The sequence below is a fragment of the Melanerpes formicivorus genome, unplaced genomic scaffold (genome assembly GCF_026170545.1).
Source record: "Melanerpes formicivorus ecotype bairdi unplaced genomic scaffold, bMelFor1.0.p_v2 SCAF_28, whole genome shotgun sequence".
NCBI lineage: Eukaryota > Metazoa > Chordata > Aves > Piciformes > Picidae > Melanerpes > Melanerpes formicivorus.
Window position 1 is genome coordinate 311,350 of NW_027142380.1, and position 18,654 is coordinate 330,003.

The 18,654-nt window shown below is 43.5% G+C and overlaps 2 protein-coding genes across 3 annotated transcripts; one reads left to right on the top strand and one right to left on the bottom strand.

Moving 5' to 3' along the window:
* Positions 1-576: 576 nt before the first annotated feature.
* XPC (XPC complex subunit, DNA damage recognition and repair factor) lies at positions 577-14,395 on the bottom strand. Of its 2 annotated transcripts, none has more exons than XM_068154114.1 (16): positions 14,215-14,395; positions 13,329-13,512; positions 12,637-12,770; positions 11,639-11,759; positions 11,026-11,110; positions 9,858-10,015; positions 9,535-9,655; positions 7,492-7,581; positions 6,116-7,039; positions 4,841-5,001; positions 4,507-4,588; positions 3,924-4,058; positions 3,258-3,427; positions 2,778-2,871; positions 2,146-2,235; positions 577-1,490 (listed from the first exon to the last, which is right to left on the bottom strand). In XM_068154114.1, the coding sequence occupies exons 1-16, from the start codon at positions 14,312-14,314 to the stop codon at positions 1,278-1,280; spliced, it is 2,862 nt and encodes a 953-aa protein (XP_068010215.1). In that variant the 5' UTR covers positions 14,315-14,395; the 3' UTR covers positions 577-1,277. The 2 variants fall into 2 exon arrangements, with proteins under 2 accessions (XP_068010215.1, XP_068010213.1); XM_068154112.1 differs by having other exon boundaries at positions 635-1,490; positions 12,637-12,773.
* Positions 14,376-18,075, top strand: LSM3 (LSM3 homolog, U6 small nuclear RNA and mRNA degradation associated). The gene is made up of 4 exons (XM_068154117.1): positions 14,376-14,479; positions 15,412-15,522; positions 17,269-17,364; positions 17,683-18,075. The coding sequence occupies exons 1-4, from the start codon at positions 14,459-14,461 to the stop codon at positions 17,761-17,763; spliced, it is 309 nt and encodes a 102-aa protein (XP_068010218.1). The 5' UTR covers positions 14,376-14,458; the 3' UTR covers positions 17,764-18,075.
* The last annotated feature ends 579 nt before the right edge of the window (positions 18,076-18,654 follow it).

Here is an 18,654-nt window from a genome sequence, read left to right on the forward strand (position 1 = left end):
GGATCCTTTGATTTGTAAGAACTTTTGTGTTTCCCAGGCCAGGCATGCTGGTGGAGCCAAGGCTCTTTTCTTGCATGTACACAAATATTTCTATAGTAACAAGTGAGGCAGGATTTCTCATGCAAGAACTTGATCTGTCAATCTTCTGCTTTGGTCTCTCTTAAAGCCTATTTAGTCTTTCATCTTTTGCATGCTTAGGCTAGGAGAGCTGGCTGGCTGTGGAGCTGAGTGGGATCCTGCCTTATGAAGATGTTACTATTTCTTTCTCTGCTGACTATATAAACTCACTAGGCTCCCAATTTCTTTTCTGTGCTGCACATCCCAAGCTAGGAAGCACAGAATCACTTTGGTACAGCTGGTACCACCTCTCATTTTAAGCAGATGAAAAATTACCTATGCCAGCAGGAGCTGGATGTGGGCCCATCCATTCCAAGAGCTCATCTTGGGGTGTATCCTGCATGACTAACATGGAAGGAATTATGTTCTCTGTGCCCTCTGCTGTTTTACCAGCTCCTGCAAGATTTAGAATTGTTCTTGAAGCCTTTTATCCAGGTCATGCCTACTCCCTAAGCCTTTGACTTAGGTTGCTTTTTAAAATTTATTTAGAATTTGGTAGCAAAAACAATTCACAAGGATGTCCTGGGACCCAGTTGATGACTTCTGGAAATAACTGCAGTGTGCTCTTACCTTTGTGTGAGAGTTCTTTGAGGGAAACAGAGCTGCTTAGAGAAGAATATACTGTAATGGACAGGTTCTGGGGTTTGTTATTTTTTTTTCAATACTTTATTTTGTTCTACATATATGGTACAAAAATAGAAGTTTTTTGAACATAATTAAGTGTAAGCCATTCTCCTCTGTGACAATGTCCAGCAGTGACTAGAGTCTATTCCCCTCTGGTTTTGAAGAGACAGTGTCAGTGCAGTTTAGTTATAAAAATAATGCAGAAGGCAGATCACCATTTCTATTACAAAACAGCAGAATAAGCTTGTGTAGATTCCTCTGTCAACAGTTTTTAAATGCTATGGGGTACTGGTTAACGTTTACAAGAATTCCCTGGGTGCAAAAAGTGAGCTTAGAAGGTGCAGCTGCATATCTGCTTTTTGGAAATCCAGTGATAGCCAGATGAATCTAATTATCTGTGACAGCAAAAGAAACTCTTGACAACTGAATTAGGTTGATCCCTGATAGCTCAGCAGCACAAGTGCACAGACGTCTAAGTCCCTAACTGGCAAAGGATACATTTCTTGTGACTATTGCTTTTCTATCTGGAAATAAAGTCACAGTTTCTCAAAAGGGAATAATTGTGCTTCCTCTCCTTTCTTCTCTCGCTTGCTCTTTCGGGTTGTCTTCTCATCATTTTTTTTCTCTAACTGGCGATTTTGGGGCCAAGAAATGGCTGTGCTCTCTACTGCAGTCTCTGAACTTGGACCTCCTTCTTCATCTGAAGAGAAACCCTCTCCTTTCTCTGTCTGGGGTGCAAATGGTTCAGTCTGAAAAAAAACCAAACAAAACAGGTATGATAATCAAACATTTGCTCTAGAAATTACTTGTAACTATCCCTTCCTTGTCTCTTTGTCACTGTGACACTTCAGGTCACTGCAAAAGTCGGTTGGCTTGGGCTTCTCACCCAAAGCAGTGTTTTTCTATTCATTCTTTCAGCACAAAGTATTTCGATGGTGCAAGAATAAAAATAAATCTGCTTTAAAAAGATTATGCTTTTCAGCTTTCTTATTGGGGAAAATATGAAGAACATCTCCCTTTATTACAAAAAACAGCCCCTCATCCTGTTAGCTACATGCTTGGCTTGGAAGGAAAACAAAATACTAGGAAAGGGGTATGGACAAACAGAAACTAATACCAAAACCTGGAAGCTTTAGGAAAGCCTAATCTCTTGTTAAACAATAGTGAACCCTGCAGGGATGTGACCACAGTGAAGTTTGGGGGGGATTTTTTTTTTCACTAGTTGCTAGTGGCATGCTAAACAACAGGCAAGAAGATCTTTGAGCATCTACATTCTGGAAGTTCTACACTCTACTGCTGGAAACATACACTGGAAAGACCTGGGGGGGGGGGGGGTCGGGGAGGTGAAATTAATTTTGTAGAGAAATATCCTGAAAGTAAACCACTAATGGAAATGCAGAATACCTTGATGGAATAACGTTGCTTCAGTCTCTCTCGGATGAGAAGTCCTTTTGTCAGCAGCTTCCAGTTCCCCAGAGCTCTTTTCTCACGCTTCTGCAGTAGGATTTTTATTGAAAAGAAAAAAAATGACTATTGTAAATGTCAGTGTATTTATGTCTACAGCAAGTCTGAAGATTTTAAACTGCTATTGAAAAAAAAAACATTCCAGATTTGGTCTGTCACATTAAAACATTATAGGTCACTAGGATTCCCAAGAGTCAAATGTCCTGGTGTCCAATTATCTGCTCTACACTTGCATTACTTTCACTTTCCTGACTGCACCCTGTGGAAGTTACACCACAACTACCTCCAGAACTTTAACCTCATAGGCATATTCCTCATGTTTATTTCCCAGCAGCCATGGAAAACCACTCTGGAGTGTGCACTGTTCCAGATGTTGCTACACACTTGCATCATCCCACTGCAGTCCAGACAGCAAGCCCAAAATGGGGCATCTGGGGGATGCAACTTGCCCCTCATGGTCAGAATGCCCTCTGTCTGTTGCTTACAGAGCCCACCCTCATTTGACTGTCTGGATTTGATGACATTTATTTAATATATATAATGATAAGAAAGCTAAAGGAAAAACATCTCACCTCCTTCTCTTTCTTCTCTATTTCTGCTTGTTCATTCTCCCAGGCAGCAATGAGGATCTCTTTATACTCCTCACAGACAACATAGCCATCAGTACTAGGAAGGAGAACAGTAGCTCTGTCAGCTACTAGAAGAAAAAAGAAAGGCAGCAAATGCCTGTTTCACAGCTACATCAAAAACTACTCAATATTCACAGGATCATAGAATGGTTTGGGTTGGGTGGCACCTTATAGATCATCTAGTTCCAAGTTCCCTGGAATGTGCATGGACATCTACTAGACCAGGTTGCTTGAGGCTCCAACCAGCCTGGTTTTCAACACTTTCAGGGCCTCCATCACTTTTCTGGGCAACCTGTTGCAGTGACTCATGGCAAAGAACAGCTCTCTAAGTGTGTAACTCATCACACATGCTCCTTAACACAGCGCAGACAACTTCTGCAGGACATAAAAATCTGTCAGCTGCAACAAAGCATCTTTACTTACACAGGGTGTGAGTAGCCACCATGAAAATCAAATCCAGTGATGGCTTGAGCACAGTCAATGTCCAACTTCCGTGCCAATCTGTTCAGATTTGGGAGTCTCAGCTGCACACAGCCAATGGGTAACATGGATGGTAGGAAGAGATAGACATTTCCATATTCATTCCGAGGAACCTGTTGCAAAATTAAAGAGAAATGGTGATAATCCTGCCTTCAGGAGAGAGGTGAAAATTCCCACTATAACTCAAAAGACTGTCCCTTCCAACCTGCTACTTTCCACTCCAGTATTTGATTCATACTCACATGACAAGGCAAAAGCCTAGATTTTAGCTGCCTTGTTATCTCATAACCGTGCTCTCTGTTACTCTTGCCACAATGCAGAGAATTAGCAAAACAAACATAGGCTAGGAAAAGCAAATCAACAAAATTCAGAAGTTAACAGTCTGCACTGTTAGCACTCAGGAAAGGAAGGCCTCAGTGAAGGTTTTGCCATTGCCTCCCCGGTTACCTCTGAACTTTTAATGCTGAATCCAGGTGTTACTGACTGATTTGCAACATGCAGCTTCTGGAAAACTTCAGTTGCATTCTGAAACATGCAATTTCTGGAAAAATAAAGCCCACAGCCCCATACAAAATACTTCTAACACCAGCCCTCTGCCCTCCTAGCTACCTTCCCATCCACTGCTACAGGCGGCTGATACTCCTCTGTCTGCCAGTGACCAAACAGTGCCAGGTCCTCTTTGTCTCGGTTTGCAGGCTCTGCAAGGCGTGCCTTCCTCGCCTGGTTGGAAAATCCTCTCACCATCTGTGTAAGGACAACAACCAAGCCTGTGACACCACAACCACCAACTGCCAGTGATTTCAGACCTTCCTCAAACATCAAAGGAGAAGGCTCTGGGAGAGAAGAAATGTCTGTTTCCTTGCTTCAGTATCCATAGTTTAAAAATGATAACCCATGGCACCTGTATGCAACAGGGAGCCAGATCCTGCAGTTCATATAAAACACCCAGCAGGCCTTTGAAGAAGGTGACAAAGATGCAGTCCTGCTAGATACCCTTGGGGTGGGAAGAAAACATAGCTGAGCTTTGGGTAATATATAGGAGCTATAAGCCCAGTGGGTGGACAGATGCACAATGCAGCTATGACAAGCCATTCAAGCAAGTGAGAAATCTACATCTCCAAAAACCAAACAGAACTGAGCTTGAACTTTATAGGGCAGATGTGTTACACAGCAGGAAGTCAAACACTCTTACCTTGTAAGGCACTTCTCCAATCCTCACCACTCGAGCTTGCTTCAGCCAAGTGTCCCTGGAGTGCAGTGTATGTACACAGTCTCTAAGAATATCAGAAGGAAGCAACCATCAGTTTTGAAGTCTCTTCATAAGAGACCTCCAAAGTTAGATGTTAGGAATAGCAAAAAAGCTGTTTCGAAGTGATAAGCAGATACTGTCTGAGCAGCTAAATGCCTTACTCTGCCTATGCATGTGGCCTGAGACTACTGCTGGTACAGTTATGGTCCTCACACAAATTAGCTTTTGAAAGGTGTTAGAAAAATCACAGTCACACATGACTACATGCACAACTCACCTGGAGTAGACAGGCTCTCCCCTGCAGTACCCCAGGATAGCAGCTGACTCAGGATAGATCGCCTGATACTTCAAGAGGTGCCTCTTCAGTGCATAAAGAGGGTGGTTTTTATATTCTCCAATTGCTGTTGGCAGAGGCTGATCTTGAAGCTTAACTTGAAACTGTAGGAATTATACAGAACAAGTGATTTCACAACTCTTTTGCACTATTCTTTGTAAGAAAATAAGAATGATTTTTTGCATGAATCAAAGTGAAAAAAATATCAAAAAACCCCAAACAACACCAGAAACTTAATCAGATGTGCCAACAGACTGAAGCATTCCTGTTGCAAACAGGTACTTAGATGTGTACCTAGATCTACGTATTTTAAAGACCCTCCAAGAGGGGTAATGCTAAACTGTACAGAAACAACATCAGGGTTTGCAGTGTGGGCTGTCCAGTACTTTTGCTATGCAAATTTCTCTGAAGAGCCTCTGCTCAGTATTATTGTATACTCCCTTTAAAACATGCTCAATCTGAGCATTTTGAGCTCAAATACAAAATTCCTTCCTCATGAAAGATTCCTAATGATTTTTGCCCCAATGAGAATCCAAGGACTGGACTCCTTGCAATAAATCATAGAATCATAGAATCAGTAAGGTTGGAAAAGACCTCAAAGATCATCAAGTCCAACCTGTCACCCAAGACCTCATGACTACTAAACCATGGCACCAAGTGCCACGTCCAATCCCCTCTTGAACACCTCCAGGGATGGTGACTCCACCACCTCCCTGGGCAGCACATTCCAATGGCTAACAACTTTCTGTGAAGAACTTTCTCCACACTTCAAGCCTAAACTTCCCCTGGCGCAGCTTGAGACTGTTGTAGACAGCAGTAAGGTCTCCCCTGAGCCTCCTCTTCTCCAGGCTAAACAATCCCAGCTCCCTCAGCCTCTCCTCATAGGGCTTGTGCTCGAGGCCTCTCCCCAGCCTCGTTGCCCTTCTCTGGACACGTTCAAGAGTCTCAATGTCCTTAAATTGAGGGGCACAGAACTGGACACAGTACTCAAGATGTGGCCTAACCAGTGCTGACTACAGGGTCACAATGACCTCCCTGCTTCTGCTGGCCACACTATTCTTGATGGAGGCCAGAATGCCCTTGGCCTTCTTGGCCACCTGGGCACACTGCTGGCTCATGTTCAGCCAGCTGTCAATCAGTATCCCCTAGGTTCCTTTCTGTTTGGCTGCTCTCCAGCCACTCAGACACAAATCTCCTGCATAACCTACTGCCACTTACCTCATTTTCCTCCTTCCTGTCTCTTTCCACGTAAGGACTCTTATATGGCTGCAGTGTGTCTTCCCACCACTCAGGGTCCACACGGCTCTTCCTTGTTGCAGTCATCCACACTGGGTCGTATCTTTGGGTCACATCCCTGACACTACCATCATTATCAAATCCCACAATGTAGGAAAGAGGCTTTGTGGCGTACTTGAAGCACTGCTGGGGCTGGCCAACGCTACCATGGACACAGTCTACACACACCCACTTGTCCTCACGTTCAAGGAAAACCTCCAGCCATTGGTCTGTGCCCATCACTTTCCTTACCTCTTGCTCTCCATCATCCTCATCACTAGAAATTATTTTGTTTCTCTTTCTCTGCCCATGAGGCAAGGCTGGAGCTATACTTTTTGCTGGCTTAGGTTCAATGCCACCTGGATTTTTGGACAGCCTTGATTCTGAAGTCTTGGTCTTTGGTTTTTTTACAGTTGTTAGCTTTGAGTTCTGGGAGCCCATTGAGCTCCTCCGCCTTTTAGAGACAGTTTCAAAATCCTCATCAGAGAGATTGCTCTCCTCCTCTGAAACCTCAAACTCCGAAACACTGCCCTCATCGCTTCCACTTTCTTCTTTGTAACACACTTTGGAGGCAACTCGTCTCCGGCGATCATTTTTAGGCCTGCCTGGCACATCCTTTCCTGCTGAAATGCCCTCCTCAGTATTAGATTCTTTCTCTTCCTGGCTGCTTGTAGTCAACTTTGTCTTGCGTGTCTGAGCAGTTTTGGGTTTCTCTGGTCCTTTGTCTTCTTTGCTCTCTGAAGATTTCTCATCCTCCTTATCTTTTCTGCAGGGGCATTTTTTTGCCACAGCTTTGGGTGTTGAGGCAGAGCTCTTCTGCCCCTCAGAGGTACTGCTGAGAGACTGCCTCTTGGATGAGATTTTGCCCTGCAAAGAAACAGGCTGGATCACTCTTATCACCATGGCTAAGAATATGCTAAAAAAGAAAGACTGAAGTCAGCACGTGGCGCATGTAGACCAAAGATAAGCAGGCATGGCCAATCTAAACATCTTATTAACTTGAAAACAACTTATTAACTTGAATAAAGGCTGAAAGAGAGGTGTACTTGAGCAGGAAGTGTTGCTGTCTAGTTTTAATGACATTTAAAATGACTGAAGCATAAGGAGTTTTTACTGAAACACATAAAATGGATGGAATTTTTAAAGGAGAAGCCTAAAAAAAAAAAATACAGGTTTGCATCTTGCACTGTACAGAGTGCTGATGTGAACCACCCTGGTTCATGCAGTAAGTGGTTTGCTTCAGTTGCCAACAGACAGAAAGTTTTTTCAATCCCACTCTAAACCAGTGCCTATCACTTATTCCACCCCATGAAAATTACCTTTGCTTTCGTCTCCTTGAGAGGAAGTGGCTGAAAAGACAGCACAAGGCGACACAGCAGCTGCAATGCTCTCAGAACAATTAAAAGTATCTGCAAAAGGAAAAAACAAGCATGTGTATTTAACCTTTTTACAAGTTTTATTATAAAAAACCCTGCTTGACATTCTTTTACAGTCTGGGTTCTGGTACAAGTCATTTTCATTCCTACCTTTTACCCAGTGCTGTATACACAGATGTGTGTAGCCCAGTTGCTGCAGTATTGAATCACTAGTATGCTCTCTGGCTCTCCTTTATGACACTACTGTGACAGGGATTCTGTTGTTAACTGACAGATAATTCTTAAAGAGACTTAATGACCCATCATATGAAACATGTGCCCAAGGCTAGTAGACAACTAAGAGACAGTAGTGAGGTAGGGTGGCTGAATAAACTTTGTGTGAATTAGGTTTTTCATTAACAGGTTGGTTACAAGGTTTGGTATTGCATGAGCATGATCTGAGATTCCATCTCAAGTCATGGGGTGGATGACGTGGGATAAATGCCCAGCTTACTGTGGGACAGGAATGCAGGTTAATTTAGTGCACTTCAGGAGAAAGGTTGAGATGCTTACAACTGAGAGATGGTTGTAATCTCTGAAAACAAAGACAGCTGAAGGAGAGTCTTGTGATGATAAGATGGTCCCCTTTTGGCTAAAACTAAAAGCTAAACCAACAAAACAAGTAGCTTCAAAACAGATTCTGAAGGCTGTAGTGTCTGAACAAAGACATCTGCTTAATTAACTACAAAATGAATACTCAAGTTTATACTCCTAAGTAAAACTGAGTCAAACAGTACATACTAAACATGTATGTTACTCAACTCTCGGCCCAAATCAAGCTGAACATCACCTAGAAGGCAGAGACAGCTGGGGTTACGATATAAAGAAAAGGCACATCATGAGATGAACATCTTTCTGTGGGGGACAGTTGACAGATTCTGCTCTCCTTCCTCCACCTATGGTAGGGACACCACCTTGGTAGGAGCTGTGCATTCACTAAGGGCTGAACTCTTGCTTCACTACTGTTATGCATTAGTGCTGCTGCAAATACTTGCTCAGATGTTACCTGGAATTTATTCATTTCATCTCAATCACTTGCAGTTAGTGCATTCATCTCCAGTAATCCTGAATCTGTGGTGTCTGTTACTTTAATAAATTAAACCGCATTATCTTAGCTATCTGAACCTATGCTAGGGCAAGTACTTCTTGGGGGACTGGAAATTTTGTCAAACAGGAGTTTCTGTAAGAGTCCTGAGGCTCTGAGACAAGCAGACATCAAGATCTTATCTCTAATGCAACACCAAGCCATGCATCTACAAAACAGGAGCTTGTTTTCATTGTTTCAAACTTCCCCCTGCCAAACTGATCTCCTGTGCTTTCTCCTCCCTCAGTTCTTTTACCAAAATCTCTGTGTGACTGGAAGCAACTGAATCCACTTCTTCCCTTAATCCAATTCACCACAGAACAACTACAGAGTTGAAGTAAATTTGAAGCTGCAGCCTCAGCCTGCTCTAAATCAAAGCTCAAATCCTCTAGCCTTCAGTGGTGATTCAGTAACAAACTACCAACCTTCAACTCAGATCTTTAAAGAGTTTTTGTGACTGCAAGCAAGGCCAAGAATTTCCTCACTCAACTTAGCATTTCAGAAGAAATCTACTAAGATGAGGGTGTTTTGATCTACATGGCTAAAGCAATATAAAGAAGCCAAAACATATTTAGGAACAAGTAGCTCTACACACTATATACATGGAGCCATCCATAGCAGAACACGAAGTGCACAGTAACACCAACCAGAACTAGGCACAGTTCAAACTGAGTAATTCAATCATAGAATGATTCCAGATAAAAATACAACAAAAAGAAAAAGCCACAGAATCACCTAAGTCACCAAGCTGGTTTTTTCCAAATTCATCCCTCAAACACCACTTTGTGTATCACCTGAGAGCACTACAGCTCTGACCTAGCACCCAAACTCATCAACTACCCCTGCACTTTCCAGTTGCTTACGTGAACCAACTCTTCATCATCTCGTGCAGCATAGATGGCAAAGCGCCGCTCCAAGGTTGACTGAAGGGGCTCTCCTTTTTCAGTCGAAAGCTCATCATTGACAGTGAAGGTTCCAACAAACCTGAAATATGAGACACCCACTTACTGTTTAGTGTGACTGTATTCTTCACAGTTCATCCCTTCCTTCTGTAAAAGGACAGACTCTCACCCTTGTCTTTAAAATCAGAAAAATTACTGAAAAATCAGTAATTACATTTACCCCCCCTCCCTTACCACTGTCTCTACATTCTATGTGACAGCATGATTAAGTGAGATAATTTTACCATTTTACCAAGTTGGAAAGGTAGAGAAGGTCCACTTGGCCTGCAGTCACTTTTGTGAAGTGGGTAGGGATGACAGATAGACCAATGGCATGAAGATCTGGCTGGTTGCAGATCCTGTTTCTATAGAAACCGTTTGCTAATAAACACAAGAGGTGAACCTGAGAGAAAAAATGTTTCTGTAGTGAGTTCACAAGAGAAGCTCTCGAGCTCTGCATGACTGACAGTTTAACCTTGACAGAATGAGCAGATACACTTGCAGTATACACCCTACTCACATCTGGTTTGATTTAGAATTTTACTAAGGCAGCTACTGATGTTGATAGCAGTTTAGGCAGAAAGGGACCTGGGGATACTGATTGACAGCTGGCTGAACACGAGCCAGCAGTGTGCCCAGGTGGCCAAGAAGGCCAAGGGCATCCTGGCCTGTATCAGGAACAGTGTGGCCAGCAGGAGCAGGGAGGTCATTGTGACCCTGTACTCAGCACTGGTAGCACTGGTTAGGTCACACCTTGAGTACTGTGTCCAGTTCTGGGCCCCTCAGTTTAGGAAAGATATTGAGTTGCTGAAACATGTCCAGAGGAGGGCAACAAAGCTCAGGAGGGGTTTGGAGCACAAGCCCTATGAGGAGAGGCTGAAGGAGCTGAGGCTGCTTAGCCTGGAGAGGAGGAGGCTCAGAGCAGACTTTATTGCTCTCTACAACTACCTGAAGGGAGGTTGTAGCCAGGTGGGGTTGGTCTCTTCTTCCAGGCAACCAGCACCAGAACAGGAGGACACAGTCTCAAGCTGTGCCAGGGGATGTTAGGAAGAAGTTAGGCTGGATGTTAGGAAGAAGTTCTTCATAGAAAGAGTGATTGGCCATTGGAATGTGCTGCCCAGGGAAGTGATGAGGTCACCATCATGTTTAGGAAGAGACTTGATGGGGTGCTTGGTGCCATGGTTTAGTTGATTAGATAGTGTTGGGTGATAGGTTGGACTTGATGATCTCAAAGGTCTCTTCCAACCTGGTCTGGTCTATTCTATTCTATTCTATTCTATTCAGCATGTCAGGACTACAGCCCTCTACTTTTTTTTTTTCTTAAATTAGCCTTGCCCCCAAATTACTTGACAGATCAGTTCAGACATCTTTATGCTCAGTATTTTCTTTGCCAGGTTTCTCTGTGACCAATACCTTATGGGTCTCCTCACGAACCTCCTTGCTGAAACGTTTCCTTATTCTCCGAAGATATATCTCAAACTCAGATCTCATTTTTTCTCTGCATAAGATCACAAAAGACATGGATGTTGTGGGGTTTGTTTCTAGATTCCTGAACTGGATTAGTTCACAAAAAGAATGCATCACAGAGCATCTTCTGTGCACACTTAACAGAATTTTAGTTACTGGCTATGTGTACAGGCCTGCAGACTACTAAACTGTCAACTCCACACACCTGACTGCTGAGAGCATGGGTATATTCACAGGGCCTAAACTCAACATTGTGTGCCAACAGTTTGCTGCTAGACAGCTTTGGACAGCTCCTCAGTAAGCTTATAATTCACTAAATTGTTTGACTTTCAGACTACTGCTAACATTCCATTCAGATTCCTTGAAAAAAGTAATTTTCTCTTCATTACTGAGGTCTGATGGTTTTGTTGTGAAGGGCTGACCTGGGTCAGCTACCACATAAAGAAAGCCACCTTTGATATAATGCTCCTAGATGCCAGGAGCATTCATCTGACCCACCTATTCACACCTCAGGGATGGACAAACAGAGGCTTCTACCTGAGCTTTTTTCTATTCTTACCTCCTCTCTCTTTTCTTGACCTGCTCAGGGGTTTCAATCTCTATCTCGACAGGATTGCTTGGCAGCACCTCTGCTGGAAAAGCAGAAGCTTCTAATTTATCTGTGACAGGTTCCTGGAGTTCTGTGAAAACAAAATATTACTAAATGATAACTAAACATGGAACAGATACTCCAAGGAAATGTGACAATGAGATAAGAACCCTCTTATTCCTCCTCAAGTATTCAAACACCCTGAAAAATGAACATGCCCAGTAATTACCAGCTCCTGGGTATTCCATAACAGAGTGCATGTGTGTGTGTGTTCAGTTGTTTCAAATAATTCTGGGGTGCCAGTCACATGCTGGTGAATCAGCTCAGCAGTTTAATGTCACAGGCCAACTCAATCATGAGAAAGGTGAAGCAGATATGACCTGAAGGGTCCTTGTAGACTAGCGAAGAAAAAACCTGACTGCTGTTTACTTTAGAAGACAGAAATGTGTAGCAGCAAAACAGGAAGATAACAGTCACAGGGATTTGACAGGTTGGACTTGATGACCTCTGAGATCTTTTCCAACCCTATTGATTCAATGATTCTATGATTTTTATCCCAGTTTATTGATGGTCACCTAATTCAACAGGCCAGTTGGTTTCATCCCCACCCTACTATAAAGTTGCAGTTTTGAGTCTTCAAAATGACTTATTCTTAGTTACTCAGCATTAGACAACACAGCTGAGAAAGTGCTTTGTGCACAGCAGCATCATTTTTACATAAGCCACCAAACAGTCAAATTCAGGCACTACCATAGGATCAGTGGTTGCCTAGCTTTTCTCTGCTGGAACCACCCTAGAAACACTGTGAGATAAACTTTTAAAGATACAGATATGCACATGGAGCATACTTTAGGTATACACGGTAGATAAATTCACCTAAATGCAAACGAGAAATTACTCAAAAACCAAATTACACATTAAAAAATAAAGTATTTGCTCCTTAAAATTAATAAATGTGCAATTCTTACCTTCCACATCCTCCCATTCATCTTCACTTTCATCATCATCATCATCTTCATCATCATTGTCTTCATCTGCCTCTTTCTTAACAGGAGATTCTCTTTTCAACTTCACCTCTTTTTGTGGAGTCTTCAGCAAGTCACTGCTAAAATTATCAAAATAGCTTTAACATCAAGTCCTTCTTTACTAAGAAAAACAGAACACAGTAAAAATAGGAAAATAAATGAAGCATGGCCTCTGCATCAACAACTGACAAACAAACCAGAGATACTTTCTCTGTAAAGCAATCCATCTCTGCTATAAATAAGCGCAGGTTCAATGCAAACCTCCAGTGCAAACTTAAGATTCCAATTCTACTAGGGGTGTTTAGAAAGAAAGATCTTGAACCTACACCAGTCTTTAGAACAGCTTGTACAAATGAGTCCTTGGAGAACTGCTTCACTGAATCATTTGGTCTTACTGAACCCTCAAACTGTACTGAAATTGCCACTCTTTTCTGTTTCACTACACAAATCCAAGGCTCTGGCTGGTCAGTGAAATGAGACAAATCAGTTTAATCTCTTTTAACTGATTTGCTGTAGCAATCTACATGGGCAGGCTTTGCTGATATTATATTTGGATTCCAAAGAAACACCACAGAATGGTATGTTTAAAGATTTCTGCTTATAATTTTAAACTCTTGAATGGTAAGCAAACTTACCTGCATGTTTCCTCTTTGTTATGATCCCCTTTGCTTCTAGTATTTTTTCTGTTTTCTTTCACCAGAGAATTTGCCCCTTTTTGTTTTGATGGCTTATTTGCTGAGTTGGAACCTTCTTCCTTCTTCCTACCTAGGGCTTTTGAGACATTCTCCTTTTTACCAGGCTTCTTCTCTTCAAAGTCATCTGCATGTCACAGAAGGAAGATATGTTAAAGGATACGGTTTCATCTCCATGGCAATCAGAAACAATACCTCTCTTGGACTTCAGCAGAGCCAGCTACAGAAGAAAGTGAGCACTAACAATGAGGAGCATGTCATTGTTTCTAAATAAATCGGTAAGAATTGAACAGAGACCTGTTTAAGAAAAATACAATAATGTAACACACAAGAAACATAAAGATTCCTATAGTTCTACCAACGGGGACAGCTGGAAAACAAACGTTGTGTTTACTTTTGTGAAACTGCTCTGGAGAGCTTTATTCAGGGCACCTCTGGGACACGGACCTGCAGGTACCGGACGCCAAAGGGGCACAGACGGCAGCCCCGCCACGGCTGGGGCGAGGTAAGCTCTCACCAGGTCGCTCAGTGCCCGTGTCAGTTCCTCCAGAGAGCATGCAGTGCCCATTTCACAGCTGGATTTAAATGCCCGGTTTCTGCGTGTCAACTGTCCCGCCCTCTGTCGCTGTGGAGAAGTTACCCACGCCTCCAGCCTGAGCTTTTGGCTTTTTCCCTCGCCGGGGCCGCAGCGGTACAGCGCTGCACTACGAGCGAGCTGTCATTTTCGGCTGCCTCGGCTCCGCGGCTCCCCGACTGCCCCGAAACACCTGCGGCCTAGTCCGGTCCCAAGCCCCGGCCCGATCCGCTGTGGTCTCCATCCCGCACTCACTCTCCTCCACATCGGGCTCGCCCCCCGATGCACTCAGGCCTCCGGAGCGTCTCTTCCTGGCAGCGGCTGGCCGGGGCGATGCTTTGCGCTTCCTAGCCATGACGGTGCCGCGGCAAACCACCACGGCCGCCACCGCCACGCTCCGCGCCAAGCCGTCACCGTCACCGCCCCCTCCCCCTGGCCCGCCCCAGCGGAGGGCAGGGCCTTGGGCTCTCGCGGGAGCAGGCGGGAGGTGGTTTGAAAGATGGCGGATGAAGTGGACCAGGTGAGCGGCTCCCTGCTTCCCTGCCTGGGGGAGGCAGCGCCGAGGCCTTCCCTTTGCGGTCGAGCTTCGAGCTGCTGCCTTCCCGGCGCCTCCCGCCTTCCTTCTGCGGGCCCGGGGGAGTCTCCCCGGCTGGAGAGGCGTAAGATGAGGGCAAACGTTTGCCTGCCCGGCTGCGGCTGGGCCTGCCTCCCGGCAGAGCACCCCCGGCCTGGGCAGCCTTAGTAGGCGCCGCTCGCGGGGGCGGGCCGCCTTTTCTCTGCAGAACCAAACGGCCTCGGTCCATCTGCTGCCGTGGGGCTTGGCAGGAGGGCGGGCAAGGCTTGCTGGAAGCCTGTTTGCCCCAGGAACTGCTGTAGGGGGGAGAGGGAGTAAAGTACTGAGGAAAAAAAAAAGTCTTGTGCTCTGCCTCCCTGAGAAGAAAATAGGTAGCGTGCTGCTGGATGTGCACGCATTTAACACTAAAAAGGAGACCTGGGCCTGAGGTTTCTAACCCACTTTGAGACCTGGTATAACTGCTGTGTTGCTGAGATAGACCTCAAGGAGCGGTGTGTGTTCGGGGCAGTGTGTGCTGCAGAAGTGTCAGTGTGTGCTGGGCTTTTCTAGCTTGCACCCCGTGGTGCTAGGTCGTGCAGAGTGGGCTCTGCTGTCCAATGGTTCTAGTAAGGAATGTAGTTTATACAATGGTATGGGTGAGGCATGGTTTGCTGCAGACTCAAGTCTTTTAACTGACTTTGCTTAGACTGGTGAATAGCCGTGGAGTGGCAAAACCAGCTGTGCTTAGCTTCTACACGGTATGAAGGAGTGATCTGGAATATTTGGATCTATGTTCTTATCTGTTTGTTTTCCGTGTGTCACAAAAACTGAGGAATGGGAAAGCTTGTAGTCTTCTTCTGTACTATTAACTCCTCTAATGTTATCTTTCTTTTTTTCAGCAACAAACAACAAATACTGTAGAGGAGCCACTCGATCTCATCAGACTCAGTCTAGATGAGCGAATCTATGTCAAAATGAGGAATGACAGAGAGCTTAGAGGCAGACTACATGTAAGTAAAACTTTCAGAACACCATGCTTATTCAGTTAAACACTGGGCAGCCCTTTTGTAATGTATAGCAGTCTATTACACAAGCTTACTTGTAGCATTCCATTGATCTTAGTTTTAAATCATAGGAAATTGTATCTCGTGGTTAAAAGTGCAAAGTGGTTAGAAAAGGAGATTAAAGCTTGTCTTAGTAGCAAGGGCTGAACACTTTCTCTTACCAAAAATCTAACATGATCAGTGGCAAAATCTAACTTGTTCAATATTCTGTCTGCTATCAAATGCTTTTCTAGAGAGTGTAGAGATGTGTTTTGGTTTTCACAGAATAGCTTGAGTTGGAAGGGACCTTAATGATCACCTAGTTCCAACCCACCTGTCACGGATAGGGACACTTCCTACTAGACCAAGTTGTTCAAAGCCTCATCCAGCCTGGCCTTTGAACACTTCCAGGGATGAGGCATCCACAGCTTCTCTGGACAAACTGTTCCAGTGTCTCACCACCCTCATAGTAAAGAACTTCTTCCTAATCTCTAATCTAAATCCACCCTGCTTCAGTTTAAAGCCATTACCCTTTGTGCTGTCACCACATACCCATGTTAAAAGTTCCTCTCAGGCTCTCCAGTACCTTCAGGTACTGGAAAGCTGCTTTAATATCTCCTCAGAGCTGCCTTTTCTCCAGGCTGAACAACCCCAACTCTCTCAGCCTGTTGTCACAGGAGAGGTGCTCCAGCCCTCTGATCATCTTACTGTTTTTTTTTCCCTGTCCAAATTGAAGGCAAATCTGTGACAAGTCTTGTTTGTATTTCCCACACACACACACCTGAATGCTTATGCTCTCTCTTGTTTTCCTATCTAGTTTTGATAGAAATGTCAAGCTATTTCTTGCCACCTGGGTGATATCAAGCAATTAATTCCACTGCTTTTTACATCTATTTCTGTCTGTGAAATAAGCAATAGTGATACAGGCCTCCTCTTGCAAAGTATCCTGAAGTCTCTTTAAGACTGAATTAAGAATGGGATTACCTTTATCAAACAAGTATCTCTTAAGGCATGCCCTGTGAGGGTATTATGGAGTATGTACTCATCTGGAAATCTCATTTGTCTAAATGCTTTCTTTTGGGAGTAAGATATGGCTCTTGATGAGAACATTTTTGCTTTCTATTGTCAGTCATCCTTCTAGAGTGCTCTGTGCAACGCTGCCAAAGAGAACCACTTGCCCCATGTGTTAACTGGGCCTCAATTCCTTTGGGAACACAAAGGCAAGAAAAAGCTCCATGAGTAATAAATGTAGTTTGCAGCATGCATTTGGAAGGGTTTTTGGAACATGGACATTTTTTGTGTCACTGTATGAATTAGAATTATATGAATTAGAATTATGAATTAGAGCTTTGGTATCCTTTAAGTTGACCCTGGGCAATCAGTCCAGGAGGCTAGACTGGCAGCAGTGAATGTGTAGCTGTTTCAATGTTAATAAAGTTTGTCTCCAGGTTCTTGTGTGTGTTCTGAATGTTTCAGAGCTATTTCCCAGAAGAACATTCCAGTAAGGATAACTCTCTGCCCTTTCTTCCCTACTGCATTCTACTCATTTTTTGGCATTTGCAATTACAACACATCCTATTTTGTTTCGACACAGCAGCATATATTGATCAAAGCCAGGATCAACTACTCATATATGGAGGGCTGGCTAAAAATTCTCATTTTAATAAGCTCCTCTTTGAATTTTGGAATAAATCATCAACTTCATTCCTACAGGCATACGATCAGCACTTAAATATGATTTTGGGTGATGTGGAAGAAACTGTAACTACAATAGAGATTGATGAAGAAACCTATGAAGAGATTTATAAAGTAAGGATGGAAAACCTTTTATAGACACTAGAATATTGTTAGTTTAGTTTATTGCTGACTACTTTTTGAACCAAGCTCTAACAGAAGTTCTGGGAAAGTTGTGATGAAAGTACAAAGGATTTCCAAAGATTGGTGTGTGTTGTGTTGATCTCTGCAGCACACTTGGATGTCGTACGCTTGAGCTTATGCTTGTTGGAGTTGTTCCTGGTGTTTTGTTATGTTTGAAGTTGGTTGTATGTTTAGTAGGTGTTTTGTAAATGACAATTCTGTAGTTTCACTTTTGTAACTGTAAATTTGTCTGTCTTTCTTTCTCCATAGTCTACCAAAAGGAATATTCCAATGCTCTTTGTCAGAGGTGATGGCGTTGTGCTTGTAGCTCCTCCATTGAGGGTTGGTTGAAGAAACAAAGAATTTAACCTTGTTGGGAAAGTTTCAGACTTGGACAATGGTTCATGTTTCAACCATGTCACAAAATTCTCTCCAGGTTTTTTTTATAAGATGTTTTTGTCTGCCCTTTTGGGAAGGGGAGGGAAAGAGAACTAGTTTGTTTTGCAGAGACTACATGTAGTCAACCCAACCTGATTTTCTCAGAATTGATGTAATTGCTGTAAATTGCCTGTTCTCACATCAGTAAAAGAGTCTTTCATTTTCTTCAATCTTGACTGTAGCACTGTCTTGTTTTTTTTCTAAATAAAGTTGGTTTATCTTTCACATTTGACTTCTTGTGGCTTTATGTTGAAGAGGTTATGTTCTTCTGTAAAGCTAGTGCTATATTAAGTTGCAGCATGTAGCCTCACACTCTGAGAAAGTATAGCACCATTAAGGTTGGAAATGTGGTTGAGTTCTACCACAACCCTGCTGCCAAGACCACTAAACTATATGCTGAAGAGCCACACCTACATCCCATATCTGGAGGTGTTCAAGAAGCAACTCCCCCCATCTCCCTGGGTAGCCTGTTCCAATGCCCCACTACTCTCAGTAATTTTTATAATGACCAATGTAAATCTCCCCTGGCACAACTTAAACCTCTTGTACTATTGCTGGTTACTTGGGAGAAGAGATCAACACCAGCCACTCTACACTCTCTGTTCAGGTAGTTATAGGGAGCAATAAGATCTTTTCTAAGTCTTGCCTTCTCCAGACTGAACAACTTCAGATCCCTCAGCTGCTCCCACACCAGCTTTGTTGCTCTTACCTGGATGCGTTCCAGAACCTTAATGTCTTTCCTTTACTGTGGTGCTGAGAACTGAACATGGTACTCAAGCTGTGGCCTCACCAGGGCCAAGGACG

What these genes read in the sequence shown, in the direction of transcription:
- XPC (XM_068154112.1), bottom strand. Translation starts at nt 14,314, where the DNA reads ATGGCTAGGAAGCGCAAAGCATCGCCCCGGCCAGCCGCTGCCAGGAAG. An exon ending in ATGATGAAGAGTTGGTTCAC is followed by an intron (nt 7,582 to 9,534) that starts GTAAGCAACTGG and finishes TTCCTTTTGCAG; the next exon opens with ATACTTTTAATTGTTCTGAG. An exon ending in TCAAGGAGACGAAAGCAAAG is followed by an intron (nt 7,040 to 7,491) that starts GTAATTTTCATG and finishes GTTTCTTTGCAG; the next exon opens with GGCAAAATCTCATCCAAGAG.
- LSM3 (XM_068154117.1), top strand. Translation starts at nt 14,459, where the DNA reads ATGGCGGATGAAGTGGACCAG. An exon ending in TGGCGGATGAAGTGGACCAG is followed by an intron (nt 14,480 to 15,411) that starts GTGAGCGGCTCC and finishes TCTTTTTTTCAG; the next exon opens with CAACAAACAACAAATACTGT. An exon ending in CCTATGAAGAGATTTATAAA is followed by an intron (nt 17,365 to 17,682) that starts GTAAGGATGGAA and finishes CTTTCTCCATAG; the next exon opens with TCTACCAAAAGGAATATTCC.